The 16,321-nt window shown below is 36.7% G+C and overlaps 1 protein-coding gene across 4 annotated transcripts in view; it reads right to left on the minus strand.

Annotated features, from left to right (window-relative positions):
• The window catches only part of PTPN3 (protein tyrosine phosphatase non-receptor type 3), a 165,033-nt gene that overhangs the window by 18,550 nt on the left and 130,162 nt on the right, over positions 1-16,321 (minus strand). For all 4 annotated transcript variants that reach the window (XM_010393914.4, XM_010393913.4, XM_039568986.1 and 1 more), the window contains 8 exons: positions 15,975-16,173; positions 14,884-14,961; positions 13,848-13,904; positions 7,693-7,849; positions 5,778-5,944; positions 3,083-3,173; positions 2,758-2,819; positions 1,758-1,904 (listed from right to left, as the gene is read on the minus strand). In XM_010393914.4, coding sequence (XP_010392216.2) covers positions 1,758-1,904; positions 2,758-2,819; positions 3,083-3,173; positions 5,778-5,944; positions 7,693-7,849; positions 13,848-13,904; positions 14,884-14,961; positions 15,975-16,173 — 958 coding nt within the window. The remainder of the gene's footprint in view (positions 1-1,757; positions 1,905-2,757; positions 2,820-3,082; positions 3,174-5,777; positions 5,945-7,692; positions 7,850-13,847; positions 13,905-14,883; positions 14,962-15,974; positions 16,174-16,321) is intronic.

Consider the following 16,321-nt stretch of genomic DNA (forward strand, 5'->3'; position numbering starts at 1 on the left):
TAAACTTGTACCTAACTTTAGCCATCTAATAGCAGGTTACAGCAAAGGCAGAGCCACACTTTTCTTGAAAGTGAACGATGAAAGGACAAGAGGCAACTGTAAAGAAGCAACAAGGGAAATTCTGACTAGATGTTGGCAAAGAAATTCCACAAACAAGGACGAGCAGAGAAACAAGAAGCCCTATGAGAATGTGGAATCTCCACCTGTGGAAATAATCAAAACTTTGATGTGACACTGCAACCTGCCCAAAGTTCAAAGCTGTTTTTGTACGTAACTTAAATCACAGAGTAGCAAGAGCTGGAATTTTTGAAAAGTTAAAATTTCTTAATTTTACCTTTAATAGGGCTCAATTTTCAGAGGCTTGAAATCCAAATTATAACCATCGTGCCTGAAATTTTTACTGTGGTAATTTATCTTAAATACTTTCCCCTTCAAATTTAAGCCAAAATAACGTACTTATTTCTAAAAAAATGAACAGTACTGTGGAGAAAAAAAATTCCATTGTACAAATCTTAACACCATTGGAAAGAGATAGTCCGGAATGTAAAACCTCCAGGGACTGGGAAAAGGTTTGGCATTTGCCAATGGGGATATTCTTGACAAGAACATACATCTTTTTCTGTCTCTGAAAGTTCAGCTACAAACTGAGCAAATCTAAATAATTTCTGAAAGCAAACAAAGCTCATAAAAAGTGTCTGGTGTGCAAAGGTACCAGCAGGATGATTAGAAGATATCAACAATTGCCTTAAAGTTTCCAGCTCACTGGATGAACTCCAGACTATTACTAATCTGTTTCTCCTCAATACAAGGAAATGAATGCACCAATACAATCAAAAGATGAAGGCAGTATATTTATGTCAGGTGATGTTCAATGATGTCTGCTTCCATGAGCAACTACATAACCTGACTGCAGTTAGAACCTAATTGTTGCTTACCTGTCCTTCCTTACATCTCAATCTTTATGCTATTTAAGACTTCAAATACTCACTCCCTTGCTTTCTAAAAACACTGGGTTTTGACTGGGGTGCCAGATAAACCATAGTGTAGGACAGATCACACAGGAAATACAGCTAAAGGCTACAGTGAAGGCACACAGGAGTCATCACCTTCTCCACCTCTTAAAAAATCCAACTGTTGCGTTTTCAGCTTCTAAAACTTCAAAACCACTTCAAACCTTCCACTTAATCTAAAAAGTTTATCTTAAAACTACAAAGGACACGTTAAGTCAAAATACACCAGATTTTCACTATACTACTCCAAAATTCAAGGACAGACAGAATTTATCTAAACATAATTAGAAGAATTATCAGAGCAATTCTAGGAAAGAACCTGAGATGTAAATAAAAATAAGCAAGCTAAATTCTGATCGCTAGTAAATACCACAATGGCAGACTTCTTTTTACAGCTGGACCACAAGGTTTGCTCGACCCACTCAATGCTTCCAGACATTTGCTGAATCTTTTGGAGAGAAACTGACACATGGAGCCCAATACTCAGGGGGAAAAGTAACAGCACGTAGTACTTGTCTGATCAGCACAACAGAGTGAATGCAGACAGCTGGTTTGTTTGCAAAGCAGCATAACAAAAAGCAGAATGAGGACTAACTCTTCCCTCCAAGTAATTCAGAAAGCCTAGCCTTCAGAAGGATGATTCAACAGAGTAAGTTGGCCTCTTTTAGGGTTATTTAACCATAACAATGGAAAAAAGTTCAAAGGTACAGTACATTTCTTCAGCATACAAAGAACCTGGGCACTTACCCGTCCTCGTTCGGTGAGAGTTGTTAACATGATGATCAGTGACAATTTGTGGTCCCACACTACTTGCCAGAAGTGTGCACATGTGTGTGGAAGAGGCCCCTGAGTAGCAATGTACCGGTTCACAATGCCAGCAGAAGGAATTTCCATCTACAGAGGGAAAGAAAAATCCTACCTTAAGTTTGCTCTCACTACTCAAGAACTATTTTAACTCAGCATTTCATTCAAACAGGAAGTTTTGAGGGACGATTAAGGCAAAAAGTAATAAGACAGCCAAGATCACAATTAGTTATGTGAAAAACTTTTAAATCATTTTTACATCATTAAATCATTTAAAACAGATGTAAAGCACAGATTCTATAGTTCTAGATGCTGACCTATGAATAGAAGATTAATAGTGAAAATGTACTTGAAAACCTGAAACTGCAAAGTTTTCTAAATTTTCTTTAACATTTAGTAAGGAATGATGGCAGGGTATATGCACCAAAGGTACACTAGCAAAAGCTGTTTACTGCCTGATACTAAACACAGGAAGTTAATTGACTCTGTGATTTAGGTGCTTAGCTTATGTATCTGACACAAATATATACTCATTTTCCCCTCTTTTCCCTGACTCCCAGCCTGCACTTGATTGATTAGGGAAGCCAAGGATCTGGTTTATCTTCTGGATCCTTCATAGCATAGCTGATAGGCTGTAAATGGTTCTAGAGGGAAAGAGGCTTACTTTTATGGAGACAACCTCAGCATTTGAAGTATATGGAAAAATGAAACAATTGTTACTGGTTAGAGACTCTGCACATTTCCACATGGTAGCACCCGCTGTATGTTAGGATGGTCACTTGTCTCCCAACAAACACAATCTTTTACATTATGAAACTTTACATCTTTTACATTTACAAATCCCCAAATTTAAAACAAAATATCCTTATTCCCTAAAAAACCCAAATTTAGTCTGCTTTAGTAATATAGTAAGTGAGTAGATGCAGGTCTCTGTATGACTTACATTCACATAATTTGCATTAATGTAATCTTCATCTCCTTGCAGTATTATCCTTGTGGCATCATCTGCGCACACACACACACACACACAAGAAAAAGGGAGTAAAATTAGCAATTAAGGGACATGCTTCCCCTCTATTAAGCTAAAAAAAAAAAGCTGAGGAATTGCAGAGACACAAACAGCAGAATACAAACCAGAATAAATTTCCTTTTAGAAAAATAAAATGACCAATTACATGACTTCAATTATATAATGAAATCTTTAATCAGCAAGTTCAATACAGCAATTTTAAAATGCAAAATAGGCAGAAACTGTACTTAAGACTCACAAGGTAGAACATCTTTGTATCTGTTCTTGTCCATATTCTGAGGTACCTTTGCACATGTAACAGCCAATCCTGGTTTCTTTCTATAAAGTTGCTGCAAAGTAGAATGAAAAATTATAAGATTTTGAGGGATGTGATTATGCAATACACCCACTAATTACATTCACACAAATATATATATATAGACTGAAAAAAAAATCCTTATTTTCTTTAATATTTTTCCTATCCTTCTCCAGAATTCACTTGAGAGGTTTTTGTATTTAACATGACAAGAATTTATATTATTGCTATCCATCTAGGAAAAAAACAAACCAAAAACAGCATGTGAGCATCATTGATAAAAACTGTTACTGTGCAAGTTTGCCTTTTGCTTATAAAATCACAGACCAGAAGGACAACAGTGGTTGAGGGTAGAACGAGGGACCAATGAATGGCATCAGAACAAAAAAATAGATGCAGACTTATATTCTGAAATCAACTATAGTATAAAAATTTCAGAAAAAATTTTATTCTCTGGACTAAACCCATCCATTTCAATCCTGCAAGTACCTAAAAAACCAAAACTTCAATTTATTGCAATCTCTTAACATTTGACTTCTTCATTTTTGGGCCAACCCTTATGTAGCAAACTTCATCTGGAGTAAATGTGGACATATGAAATAGGGTGTATATAATGTGTGTGTAACCAAAATTGTGAAGTTGGTGTTAGGTTAATGATTGGATTCTATGATCTTAGAGTTCTTTTCAAACCCTAATGATTTATGCTTCTAAGTACATCAAACAAGACAAAAAAAAGGTACAGAGAGGAAAAAACAACAATAACAAAACATTAAGAACTGTAATTATACAACTATAGCTTTTGTATATATTAAATGTATAGAAAAGCACCTTAGGAACTGAGTTATTAACGCGGCTATGCCAGAGTTTTACATCCTTCACTGAACACTTACCAAAGAGTTCACTACGTCTTACATGTTTAATGAAGATTTTGAATATTGTTCCATACATAAAATGGAATGAAACAAATAGGAGGCTAAAATCCCCTACTTTCTCGTCGAGAGAAAAAGAGCAACACACAAAAATATTTATTCTACTGAGATTTACTGGACCGTAAAACTCTGTATCACAGCTCACTGCATTTTTTAACTTATACAACATAAACAAGCCATGTGAGAAGAGAACTTGATAATATATGTAATGGAAAAGCTTCTGTTTGTTATAAGTCAAGTTCCACTTTACTAGAGCCAGGTTGCAATTTCTGCCTTTTTCAGGAAGACAAGGAAGAATAATTTAAAGTCCAGTAACCATTCTCGAGCTTCATTGATGCCTGGCAAACAGTCACTTGCTGTTGACACATTCCTTAAATTCTGATTAAATGGAGGTAGATATCTGGAAAAACTTGATTATTCACAGTCTACTGGCTAATTAGTTACTGTTTTACTAAATTGAATGGAGAGTTTGAGAGTCACCAAAGCTGATGAGGAGACACTGCCATTACCTCTGGTTCTGAAGATCTCTAAACAATGAACTCGAAGCAAGAAGGCCACTAAGCTGTCCCCTAGTTTATTAGATTTCAAAAAGGTTTTGTGCTTTCTCTGTAATATCCTTTTATAAATAGTGCCATAAAAAAAAGGATAAAATATAGGATCAAATATTGTATGAATATCATAATATCATATATCAGAATATAATAAAGGATCAAATACCCTATGATGTTCACTACAGAAAATTTGTGCACAAATTGAGTCAACAAATTTGACAATAAGAAAGTATTGAAAGGTCAGTTCACATTTTTGAGTTACTGCTTCAATAGTCAACAGATTCATTGTAATTGCTGCATTGCATCCAGTGCTGTGGATTTTAGAAAGCAGTTATGAACCATTGTCTACAATTCCTTAAAAACAGGGGAATTTTAATTCTCAGAAATCGTGTAAAGAAGCAAACCTCATAAGAAGAGTGGTTTTGCAATAAACAACACCACGACTCTTCAGCCATTACCATTAAATTCTACAGCTTTAAAAAAAGCAGTGAAGGAAAAAATACCAAAAGGGAAAATTTTTATTGCTGTTCTACAAGTTTTCAATGACAGAAGGGGTTACTCCAGAACTCAATGCCAATTTTATAAATCATAATAAAGTAGGGTTTATCCAGAGCTACTATAAATGTTTGAATCTACAACAATAAAGCAACCACAAATGTACATACACTGCACTCCCTTGCCATTAGAGAAACAGATGAATTATCCTTTGGAATTTCTTACTAACACTGAAGGAACTAATTTAATAAAATATAAAGCATTTTATTAGTTTTCTATGACATTCCTTGCTAACACATTGAAGAACCTAGAAAAAGAAATAAAATACAAGACTGACCTCTGTCAAAATCCCACTATTCTACTCAATAAATTAACAACTGCAGAAAAAATACTAATTTAGTGAACTTTGTGTACTTGAGCCAGAAACACACTAATTCAAACACATTTTTCTCCACAGATGGTATTTTGTGTAAGACTGATAATTCATTCTTCTCTATTCTAAGTAGTGAAGTGTGAAACTGACGGGCAAGTCAAATTGTTGCTCTCTTGAGATAAGACTGATCAGGAACAATGAGATTTACAATTAATTAAAACCCCTATATTGCACACTGGTTACAGCTATTGGTCTATGCTAACAGCATTACAGAGTTGAGTATTACCTACCTCAAACTGAATAAGGACAGTGCCGCTTTCTAGCCCTCTTCTTAGCTGCTCCATAGACTCCTCCAGTGTATCACCACCAGATTCAGAACAGGCAGGAAGAATAGATTCTGGGACAGTGTGGGAATCAGCTTCATCTTCTGATTTGGGCTCCACAAATGGTTTCACTACTGAAAGATGTGTACAAAGTTATAATCCATTACATACAGCATTAATGTGTTTTTAACAGATATAAAAAATTAGCTATAAAGCTAATAATAATAAAAAATAGCTTGAAATAACAACAGTTTGCAAAACCTCAGGAAAGCAAATAGCAACACATTTAATTGCATTTCTTTTTGTACTATATTACTGTAGAAACTATAAAGAGTAAAATGTCCCTATGATCTTCTGAAAGAAAAATGCAAAATGCCTGTTTATGAAGGCAAAGAACTTGAATTCCAAGCACAAGGAGTTTTTTGCAACCTTGTCTTACAGAATGAACTGCTAGATAGGCCAATGAAACACAACATCGACCATGGTAAAAAACAAGGGAGCTTTTCCTAAAAAAGTATAGGCCATAATTAATGGAATATCTCTACAAAAACCCTTTTTTTCATACGTTTGGACCTCCAACAGCAAAACAAATGCAAAAATCCTTACATCACACTCCTTTGCCATTAGAGAAGCCACAGAATTATCTTTTGCAATTTCTTATGCTCACATTGAAGGAACTAACTAAAGTTAAAAAAATTATTAATCTGTTTTCTACAACATTCCTTGCTAACACATTGCAGAACATGACAAACATAATTGAAGTAATCTGCATAGCAGTTCTGTCCCTGTGAAAGGTATTGTATCACCAAACATGCCCAGCTGTGGTTATTCTCTGCAGTGATGGGAACAGTTCATATCTGCCAAACTTCAGAAAATGGGGAGCTGTTCATACTCATGCCTATACAAAATGACTGGTTTAGGGCCACAGGTTATCTTTAGATAAAAGCAGATTTCTCTTATCCGTAAGTTGGAAGGCAACTAGAAAAGTTAAGGGAAAACTAAATGCTGCATAAAGCCTGTGGAAAATGAAATAAAGAGCCCATCTGTTTTTCTAGAAACACAGTAAGTTTTAAATAAAGCCAGTGTTACAGAAGTACATATCACTTAGGCTGTTTCATTCACTCCTGTTTCCCAGTAATGCATAAACCCTTCAGATTTTTATAACTTCGTGTAATCAGAAACTCCGTGTAATTGTGGGTGCTAATGTCTTACCGTACCTCTTAAGGAAAGCAAATAATAAATTAAGAGTTTCACCTCATCTGAAAGCTCTTGGGATCTACAGGTCTTTAAGTAGGGAGTAAACAAAGCCAAGCTGGATGAGTTCCCCATTTTTAAACTTACAGGCTTAAGACCCTGCATATTTCAAATATTGTCTCGTCTTTACAGGCAGCAGTTCTGCAAGCAGCCAGCAAAGGTTTAACTCAGTACTGTCACAAAATGTCTACTGTAAGAATAAGGTGAGGAGCAGCTTATTTGACTTGTTTCGTCTCATAATTGTGCAGGGGAACAGCCCATGAGTTTTTGTGAACCTGCAATTGGGGGGGGGGGGGGGGGGGGTCATAAAATTATCCTTTATTTACAAAAAAAACCCAACACCCCACATCACCAAAAAAACTCTTTCAAGGGACTATTTATTCTCATAGATATTTAGACCAAAAGATAAGAAGAAATTCTAACTTGCTAGATTCTTTGTTGCAATGGTAAGAACCTAGATAGTTTAAACTACGTGTACTACTAATTTGAATTTAGTGAGACCTACTTTTTCCACAGACCTATTCCAAGTGCACCGAGAACATGTTTATGCAAACAGAAGAGGGTATAACACAAGCATAAGAGAAACAGTCTCAAAAATATTAGAAGTGAATAAAATTAGCCCAGTTACCTTTCCTCCTGACCAAAAGTGCAAGCTCTCTTGTGTGAGATTCTCTGCTGGCTTTTATGAACATGACCACCTGGTCATGCGTGTGCTCTGAGATATCTCGGCCATTAATTAATACTATCTGATCACCTTCATTCAGCTTTGGTATGCATTTATCAGCCTGTTTCAAGACCAAAGAAACACATTAATGTCATCGCATCCAGCTGTGCAAGCAGGAACGTATAAGGATATTAAGTACATCATGTAAGCAAAGTCTTCACAGTTCTCCTGACAAAGTTTCATATTCAGTATCAGAAGATCTATCAAAGGATTCAGCTCTAAAGCTCGCATGCCTCAAAGGCTCTCCATGACGATAAGGAACAGTTCGAACAGCATATTGATAGCTATAAAAGGAATTCACGTTAATCAAACAGCCATCATCAGATTGCTCTCAAAGATCTGTATTTCAGACTCCAAGCCTCAACAACCTCTGAATTTCTGAAAAAAGAGTTTTGAGCATATAAAATAATTCAGTTCATTTTTATGCAGTGAATACTAAGAAGTCCAAATATGATTTTCATGAACATGATTTAAGTAACATGACATTCCCCAGGCATGCACTTTTTAAATTTCAAAGAAATCCATACACATGTCATATCTTTGTTATTTTGTAGATTCTTGTTTATATTTAGATTAACTGCTGGACTCCAGGGTTTGTTTGGCTATTTTTCTGCCACACACCTCAGTATGCTTAGTCCTATGTCCAGCACAAAGCAATTAAAGCTATGGCCAGGATATGATGATGATGCTACAAAGATGACTAAGGGACTAGAGCAGCTCTTGCATGAAGGAAGGCTCAGAGAGCTGGGAGTATTTAGCATAGAGAAGAAAAGGCTCAAGGGGATCTTGCAATGTACATAAATATTTGAGGGCAAGGCACAGAGAAGATGAAGCCAAGCTCTCAGTGGTGCCAGTGACAGGATCAGAGGCCAAGGGCTCAAACTGAAACACAGGTGGCTCCATATGAACATCAGGAAACAGTTCTGCTGCTATGGTGACTGAACACTCCAGCAGGCTGCCTGGAGATACTGTGGAATCTCCCACCTTGGAGCACTCAAAAGCCATTTGGATATGGTCCTGGGCAACTGACTCTAGGTGACTCTTGAGCGGAGGGGGGTGGACGAGATGATGTCCAGGTCTCTTCCAACCTTCTGTGATTCTCTAATAGGAATGTGCAGGATTCTACAACCTTTGAGTGTAAAGTAATGTAACAATTTTATTTCCATTGCTATCCTAATTTTATTTTGTCTAGGAAGTCTTCAGCTACACAAGAGTGATATACTTCTATAAACTTCATTTATTTATTGTATGAATGAGACACAGACCTTTACTGCTTTTATTGTTTCGTAAGTGTTCCCTGTATTTCCTTAACAGCCAGCACAGGTTCCCTGAGCTTTATTCATTCAATATAATTAGCCCTACCAAACAACTATCACCAAACCCTGAGTGTGAACAAGACATTAAAATTAGATCCAATCCTGATTATGCCTTGCACTGATGGCTCCTAACATATTGATATTACCAAATAATAAATAAGAGGTGGAAAGGAGAAATGATAATGAAAAAAATCAACAAGAAGTAAAATGTAAAATTAAAAAAAAAATCAGGCAAGAATATGAAGAAAATAAATTGGGAGTCATTTGTGTCAGAGAACAAAGTAAAAGGAAAGAAAACTTAAGACCTGTCTTAGTGCCACAAAACAGACAAAGAAGAAGAGAAAGAAGCAAGAGAAAAGAAAGATGCATGCAGGAGGAAAACATCTCATGCAGAAAAGCTGACTAAAAATTTAAAGAAGAAATAGTTTTTCCCAACTTTTTCCATAGAAATAAGGAAAAAAAATAATGAAGGATAGGGAAGATTGAAAATGATTCATAAGAAATGTAAACAGAAAAAGAATGGGAATTAGGAACAGCCATGATGTTCTTCAGCACTGATTTAACTAGGTATACACAGCTCCCTAAGAACACCCTTGCCATAATATTGTACAATTTACAAAGGGAAGACTGAAGAATATAACTATGAATGATCGTATAATTTAATCTCTCTCAAATAATATTAAGTTATTCCCTCTGAAATATAAATATGTGAAAAGATAGGTGATTTAAAGACCATATCAGGGCCGTGTAGGAGAGTCAAAATGTCAACAAGAACTTGGAATGGTTTCCGAGCTCCTATATTTGTCTATATTTTCGATTTCTTGGCCGGCTGCTATTAGTATTTATTTCAGATGGAGACTAATATCTTTGCTCAAACAAACTTTGTAAATCACGTGATGTGTTAATGACTCGGCTTTCTTATTTGAATCACCTAACTATATAAAATATATCTCAAAGGAGAATTAATTCCTCCTATGCAAACATAATTTGTAGATTTTTCAGACACTGAGCTTTTCCAGACAATTAATTATGTCAAAGCCTCCCTGTCCTATTGATACACCCAATGTGTCATTTTATGCTAATCACCTTCCATTGCTCCAAGAAGCATGCATGCTTTTTTTCTCATTAAAAGCTCTATTAAATAAAACCATAATGACCTCTTTAGCACTTGAGGACATTTTCACTGTTTGTAAAAAAAAAAAAATCAGTATAGGACTTCTTAATTAAGAAAAAAACCAAAACAGCAAAACCAAACAGATGCAATAAATGGTTATTCCTTCACTAAAATGTGCTCTCACAACAATTTTGGCTAGTCTGTCCTACAATTTTCCCAGCATACTACATTGCAGCTTTACTAGAGAGGGTTTTTAAAAAGAACTTTAGGATGTGTAAAGGAAAATACTGCCTTATTTTGGGGAGTAGATTTGTTTCCCCTCCTATACAAGAAATGCACATCATTTTGTAGGAAAGTGGGAGAAAGGTGACCTACAAACCTGAGAAATAATCTGAGCAAATAGTATTACCAAATAGCAGCGCTGAAGACAATTTACACGGTAATGAGTGAATCTAGAGCAAGTTAAAATAGTAGCAATGAAGGCAAGGAATAACTGAGCTAAAATAATATAAAAATGCATTACATAGATGGTTAGATTTGAACTTGGAAATATCAGCCACATTTCATCAAACAGTAAAGAAATGGAGAAATTTCGTTTATGGAAAGCAGCATAATCAATGTTCATACTGCTATTATCTAAAAATAAGTATATTTTTTTCCTCTTGCTATAACATGACACGATTTCCCTAACACTGCTACTGAGTGTTATATTGGAAAATTATTTCAAATTTTTTCTGTGATCCTGGTAACTTGCTCATTTCATGGTGTACTAGCTTAGAGAGCTACTTGGTCACTCTTGTCCATGCCTATGACACCAAAGGGAGACACTTCAATTAAGTGTTTAAAGTTAGAAGTCCAGTCCTTTTCCAATCCAAGAGAAAAAAATACAGATCAATACTTTCCAGAAGACCATCTGAATCTGCCAAAGGAAACAACTGCTTCTGGAGAAACATCTTTCATTCTCTGGTTGGGGAATGAGCCTGTTTGCCCTATATAATTTCAGAATCTCAAATCACCCTTAAAATATTTGCTAGGTTGACCATGAAATGTCTTAAGGACTGTTTTATTTTCAATTCCTACACTTAAGTTATAATTATAATTTTGTAGCAAACTTTTATTCAAATAATTATTATAGTTCATAAAGGAGTACTATGAACTGTGTAAGTCTGGCCAAAAATCATAAATGTGACCAAAAAATCACTTCTCAAGTGTCATGGGTTAGCAAGCATAGTCCTGGAAGTGATGTTCCTGCAAAGGGGTGCTTACAGCTCCCTCTGTGACCTAACAGAACCTATCAGCTGGCCAGGTTGAATATGGACAATTCTTTGAGCCACTTAAAATTGTAACCGCCTCTGTGATCCACACTTAAGAATAGGAAACTCCAAGGCAGAGCCTCTCTGTCTCGTTTCTGGCGCTGGGACAGGTGGCTGCGGGCCCCGTGCGGGGGCCAGCGGGCCCGGCCCAGGCTCTGCTCGGGCCAGGCCAGGCTGGGCCACGGCCATCCTGGAGCCGATGGGCCCTGTTCCACCTGTGGAACATCCCCCCCCCTCCCCCCCCAGCCCTGCTATGTGCAGCCGGAGCAGCTCAGCTCCCCCTCTCCACTGCAGCCAAGATTCAGCTAAATCGGCACCGCTGTCCAGCAGAGGTCAGGTGACCAACAGCGATAATCGTCATTCCAGCTGCAAGGCCTAGGTGAGATTAACCCTTTTAGTGCTATGAAGAGCTGAAAACCTGAGGGAGGAGAAAGAGGAGATGCTTAAAGCTGAAATTCTGTTGTAAAGCTATGATGCATCAGAGTACCTGTTGTAATTTCATGAAGATATGGGGGGTGGAGAGTTCAACTTGTACTTGTGAGCAAAAGCACCTGCGCTGAGATAGGCAGATGCTGACGCAGCTGTAATTTCATGAGAAGTTTGAACAGGGAGAGATGAACCAGATGAGGACTTTTGCTCCAAATGGGAAAGGAGAAAACCTCAGTTCCTAGAGATGCTCCCAGAGATAGTCCTAAAGATGAAGATGAGGAAGACCCTTTGCTCCCAGGGAAGGAGAAGGGCTTCTGTTCTTAGAGATGAAATGTTCCCAGAGATGGGTGAAGAGAACTTTTATTTCTGAACGGCTCAACCTTAAAATTGTACCCCAAAAAACTTCAAGAGTGGACCCTCGAAAGCAGTTGTGGGAAAAGCTGCAAGTCGGGGGAAGGGACTCACATGCAAGCAGAGAACCAACCCCGGGCGGCTGTCTCGTTGTGATAATGTTTTCATAGCATGGGCAAGAGAGACTCCTCTTCCTAAATGGACTGAACAAGGTTATTATGGAAGTGATAAACAGACTGAACATCTCAAGGGTTGTCTTTTTACATTGTCAGTGAGAGAAGGGAGAAAGGTGGGGGGAGGAGAAGAGTTCTGAAGGTGTGGTATGATTTTTTTTTTCTCCTTTTAGGTCCGTTAATAAACTTCTTTATATTCTTTCAAGTTTAGCACCTGCTTTGCGTTTTTCCTAATTCTTATCTCACAGAAGGTAAACAGCAATGAGTATTTTGGACCAAACCACTACATCAAGCAATTTGTTTGAGCTTGATTTGCATAACGAAATTTAGATATCAGTCCTGTGACTGCTTATCAAATTTCAGAAGAGTCAGAAGATTCAGAGTGACTGTATTTTTAGGATTAAGTCAGTAATATTTCCTAACAAGTCTGCACTGAAATTATTTTATGAGAGTTAGGAAATATAGTTCGGAAAAAGGCAAGTGAAAAAAATCTGATTTAACTATGTCTTAATTATTTAGAAAAAAGTTAAAAAAGATTTTATGTTCCTATTAGTATTTCACAATTCAATGGAAGAATTAAATGACTCTACTGATTCTTATAAACATTTCACCTAGTCTATAAGTATTTCCATAAGCAAAAACTATATGGCAAAACAGGAACAGAGTAAACATATGCTCCCTCTCTATGCTCCCTCTCTCCCACCAAGTACTCTCCCATCCTATAAATAATTTTAGCCCTAAGGATTTCTTCAGACTACTGTGGCTTGAATAGTCAATAACAACAGGTTTTCTCCCCCAAGTATTTGTCCTTTCCTGACCACATACAAAATTGTTTTAACCACAGCATCCTTTGTCAAGGAGTTTCACAGGTCTACTACTATCTTCTGCACAAAGAACTACTTCACCAAACATGAAGAACCTGACCTTCACAAACTTAATTCAGTAGCCTATATTTCTGCTGGAATTCCCTTTTCACAGTGCTCCTAATCTTGCGGATCCCTACAACAACTCCCTCAAACCAGCTATTTTTTCTAGGGTGCAGGGACCCAAATTATTTACTTCTTCAGTAAATGGTGTTCCTTATCCTCAGTCCTTGCCCCTCACCAAGAATTTTGCAGTTCAGGATGCACTTTTTGAGATGACAGGAGAACACAAATATACTTTCTACTTGTATCTTGTTTGGCTAACACTTCCAGATCTTTTAATCTCTGGTTAAAACGACTGGTTAAACCAATACCTAAAGAGAATAGCTCTGCTGCTATCTCATACTGGTTATAGGTGTGCAAATTTCTACGTATACAGACCCTTGAGAGGTGGAAGGAGTAACAGTGGAAGGGATTAAAGGCCTCAAAAATTTACTTACAGGTGATCCTGGAGTTATTCTTGATACCACCAGTGGCATTTTCTGATCTACTCCACCCTAGAGGAATGGCAAGTAAACAGCAACCATAAATATATCATTAAGCATAAGCAGCATTTAAAACGAGTAATCACTTCTTGTTCTTTCTATATAAATTTTTTATGCTGCGTCATCATAGACAGGGTTGGTAGGACTGAATTTTCATCAGTAAATAGAGAATTAGGGGGTGGGTTGTGGTGTCTTTAAGTGTACCAATTTCCAGTAAACTAGATTGGGTGTCTTTTTCTGGCCATACATTTTAATAGGCAATAAACAGATAAAATGAAACATTTATTGTAACCTTGTGCTTGAAGCAAGCCTTAACACTTGAACTTACAAGGCAGAGTCTTCTTAGATGTTGTGACAAGTGCGCAAGGAATCTGGTAGGATCAAAGTACCAAACAACTGTACTTCCTTACTTTCTTTGCATCACATTCTATTGCTGCCCCACCAATAAATAGCCAAGGGGAAAAGATCAAACTCTGCTCTAATTTTGATATTATGGCTAATCTACAATACTCTGCTTAAATGGAAATTCAGTGAGGGAATCTAAAACATTTACAATACTCAATTATCAATAGTAATTTTCATTTTCTTTATATATTAATTTTCAACTTTCCACTGTGATTTCTAATGGATAAAATTAAACTATTTAAATTGTTTTATAATACAGAGGTCCAATTTTTCAAAAGCTTATGCCTTTAATTAGGCTTTTGAGTTCATATTTCAGCAGCCAAATAGGCAGCGTGCCTTGGATATATGCCATGCCCGTAATATATGCAACTGAAAACCAGAGAACTATTAGATGCTTATTTCTGTAAGTTTTGCTTTAACACTTAAGGATTAGGCTGCCACTTCAAAAAACTCTCAGTCCATAAGAAATTCCTGTAAAATACAGTGTCTTCTCCAAATCATTATATTAAAACATAAAAATAAACATGAACTTAAAACACTTTATAGATAAAAGCATTTAAAAATAACTAAAAGACAGCTGGTTTACCTTTAGATTAAATCCAAACTTCCCTTCTTCATCTGGTATGATACGCACCAAAAGTAAATCTCCCTCAATTAGATCATTCTGCAATATACAGAAAAAGAAAGCAAGTCTTCAAATTTTTAAAATAAAGTATCAGCAAATTAGAAAACAGTGCATCCAAATTTAGATGTGCTGAACAAAAATACTCTATATAAATCCGCCTTTAAAATAGGAAGTGGATATGGTTGTAGAATATACCTATGGTAGTAGCCTTTTAAACAGTAAAAATAGCAACATACATCTCAGCAAACATGTTTTATGGTTGCTGTGTCATAACATTGTTACTCTCATCTTAGCTTTCCTTCCCAATTTATAAATGCTATTAAAGATTCAGCCTGTTGTCATTAAAAGCTTAGGTGAAGCACAAGTAGAATTGATTCTACTCTAAGAACTGTGAAGTAACTATTTTTTCCCCTCATTTTTCTCCTTTAAATAGGTGTGTTTTTTGCAACAGGTCCACATGGTAGAAGAATTAAAATGCGTCAGCAGCTAATGGACATGTTGAAAATGATATAACTTTTCTAATTAATTTTAATTAGTTGTTTTAATTGATTTTAAGGGCCTACTTTTAGCCAGAACCCCTCTGGAGCAAGCTGGGGAAGAATGATCCACTATCATAAGGTTAGCAGGGAGCAGCTGCTCTCCAGCCAGGTCAGAACTTAAAAGGATGATGTTTAGTCATCCTTAAGAGATGCAGCATGGGATAAAGCAGAGTTGTGTCTGCTATTCAGACATATAGCAACTTGAGTTAGCTGATCTTTATCCTTGGAAGAAACAAGATTTAATCATGTAAGGATTTCTATTTCACTAGGAACTTTCCCTGACGCTTGTGGAATGCTGGACACTTCAGAAATCAATCCAGTTGGCAAGCTTGTTTATCATACCGTATCTCACAGCCTTGGATAAATGCCAGTAGTAACACAAGATCTGATCTCATCACTGCCTAAAATATGCCCATCTTGAAATACAGCCACCACTTCTGTGCATTCTTAAACCACAGCTCAAAGTCACACTCACTACTAGTTCCGACTTTAAAAGCACACAACTGAACATACCTTATCGCAGTAGTACTGACTGGAATCTTCCGTCAAGCTACTTTTTGCAACGTTGTCATATGTTTCTAAGAGCTGCTTATCCACCCCTTCCAATGGGTAAGGGCCAGACATGCTGCCAACGCCATTGGGAGACTGAGCCAAGGCTTTAGGTGAGAGACGGGTCAGACAACTCCGCGTCGGACTGTTTCCCAATACATTCCTTTATTGAAGAAGGATAAATATTACTAAGGTATGTTATCCAGATTTTTAAACTAAGAATTAAAAAGAGCAAATTTTAAGAGTTAAAAGATTTAATACCACTTTATAGTGGAAGTGCAGGGAAACAGGATTGGAGTTTAATCTAAGCC

The sequence above is a fragment of the Corvus cornix genome, chromosome 2 (assembly GCF_000738735.6).
Source record: "Corvus cornix cornix isolate S_Up_H32 chromosome 2, ASM73873v5, whole genome shotgun sequence".
Classification (NCBI taxonomy): Eukaryota; Metazoa; Chordata; class Aves; order Passeriformes; family Corvidae; genus Corvus; species Corvus cornix.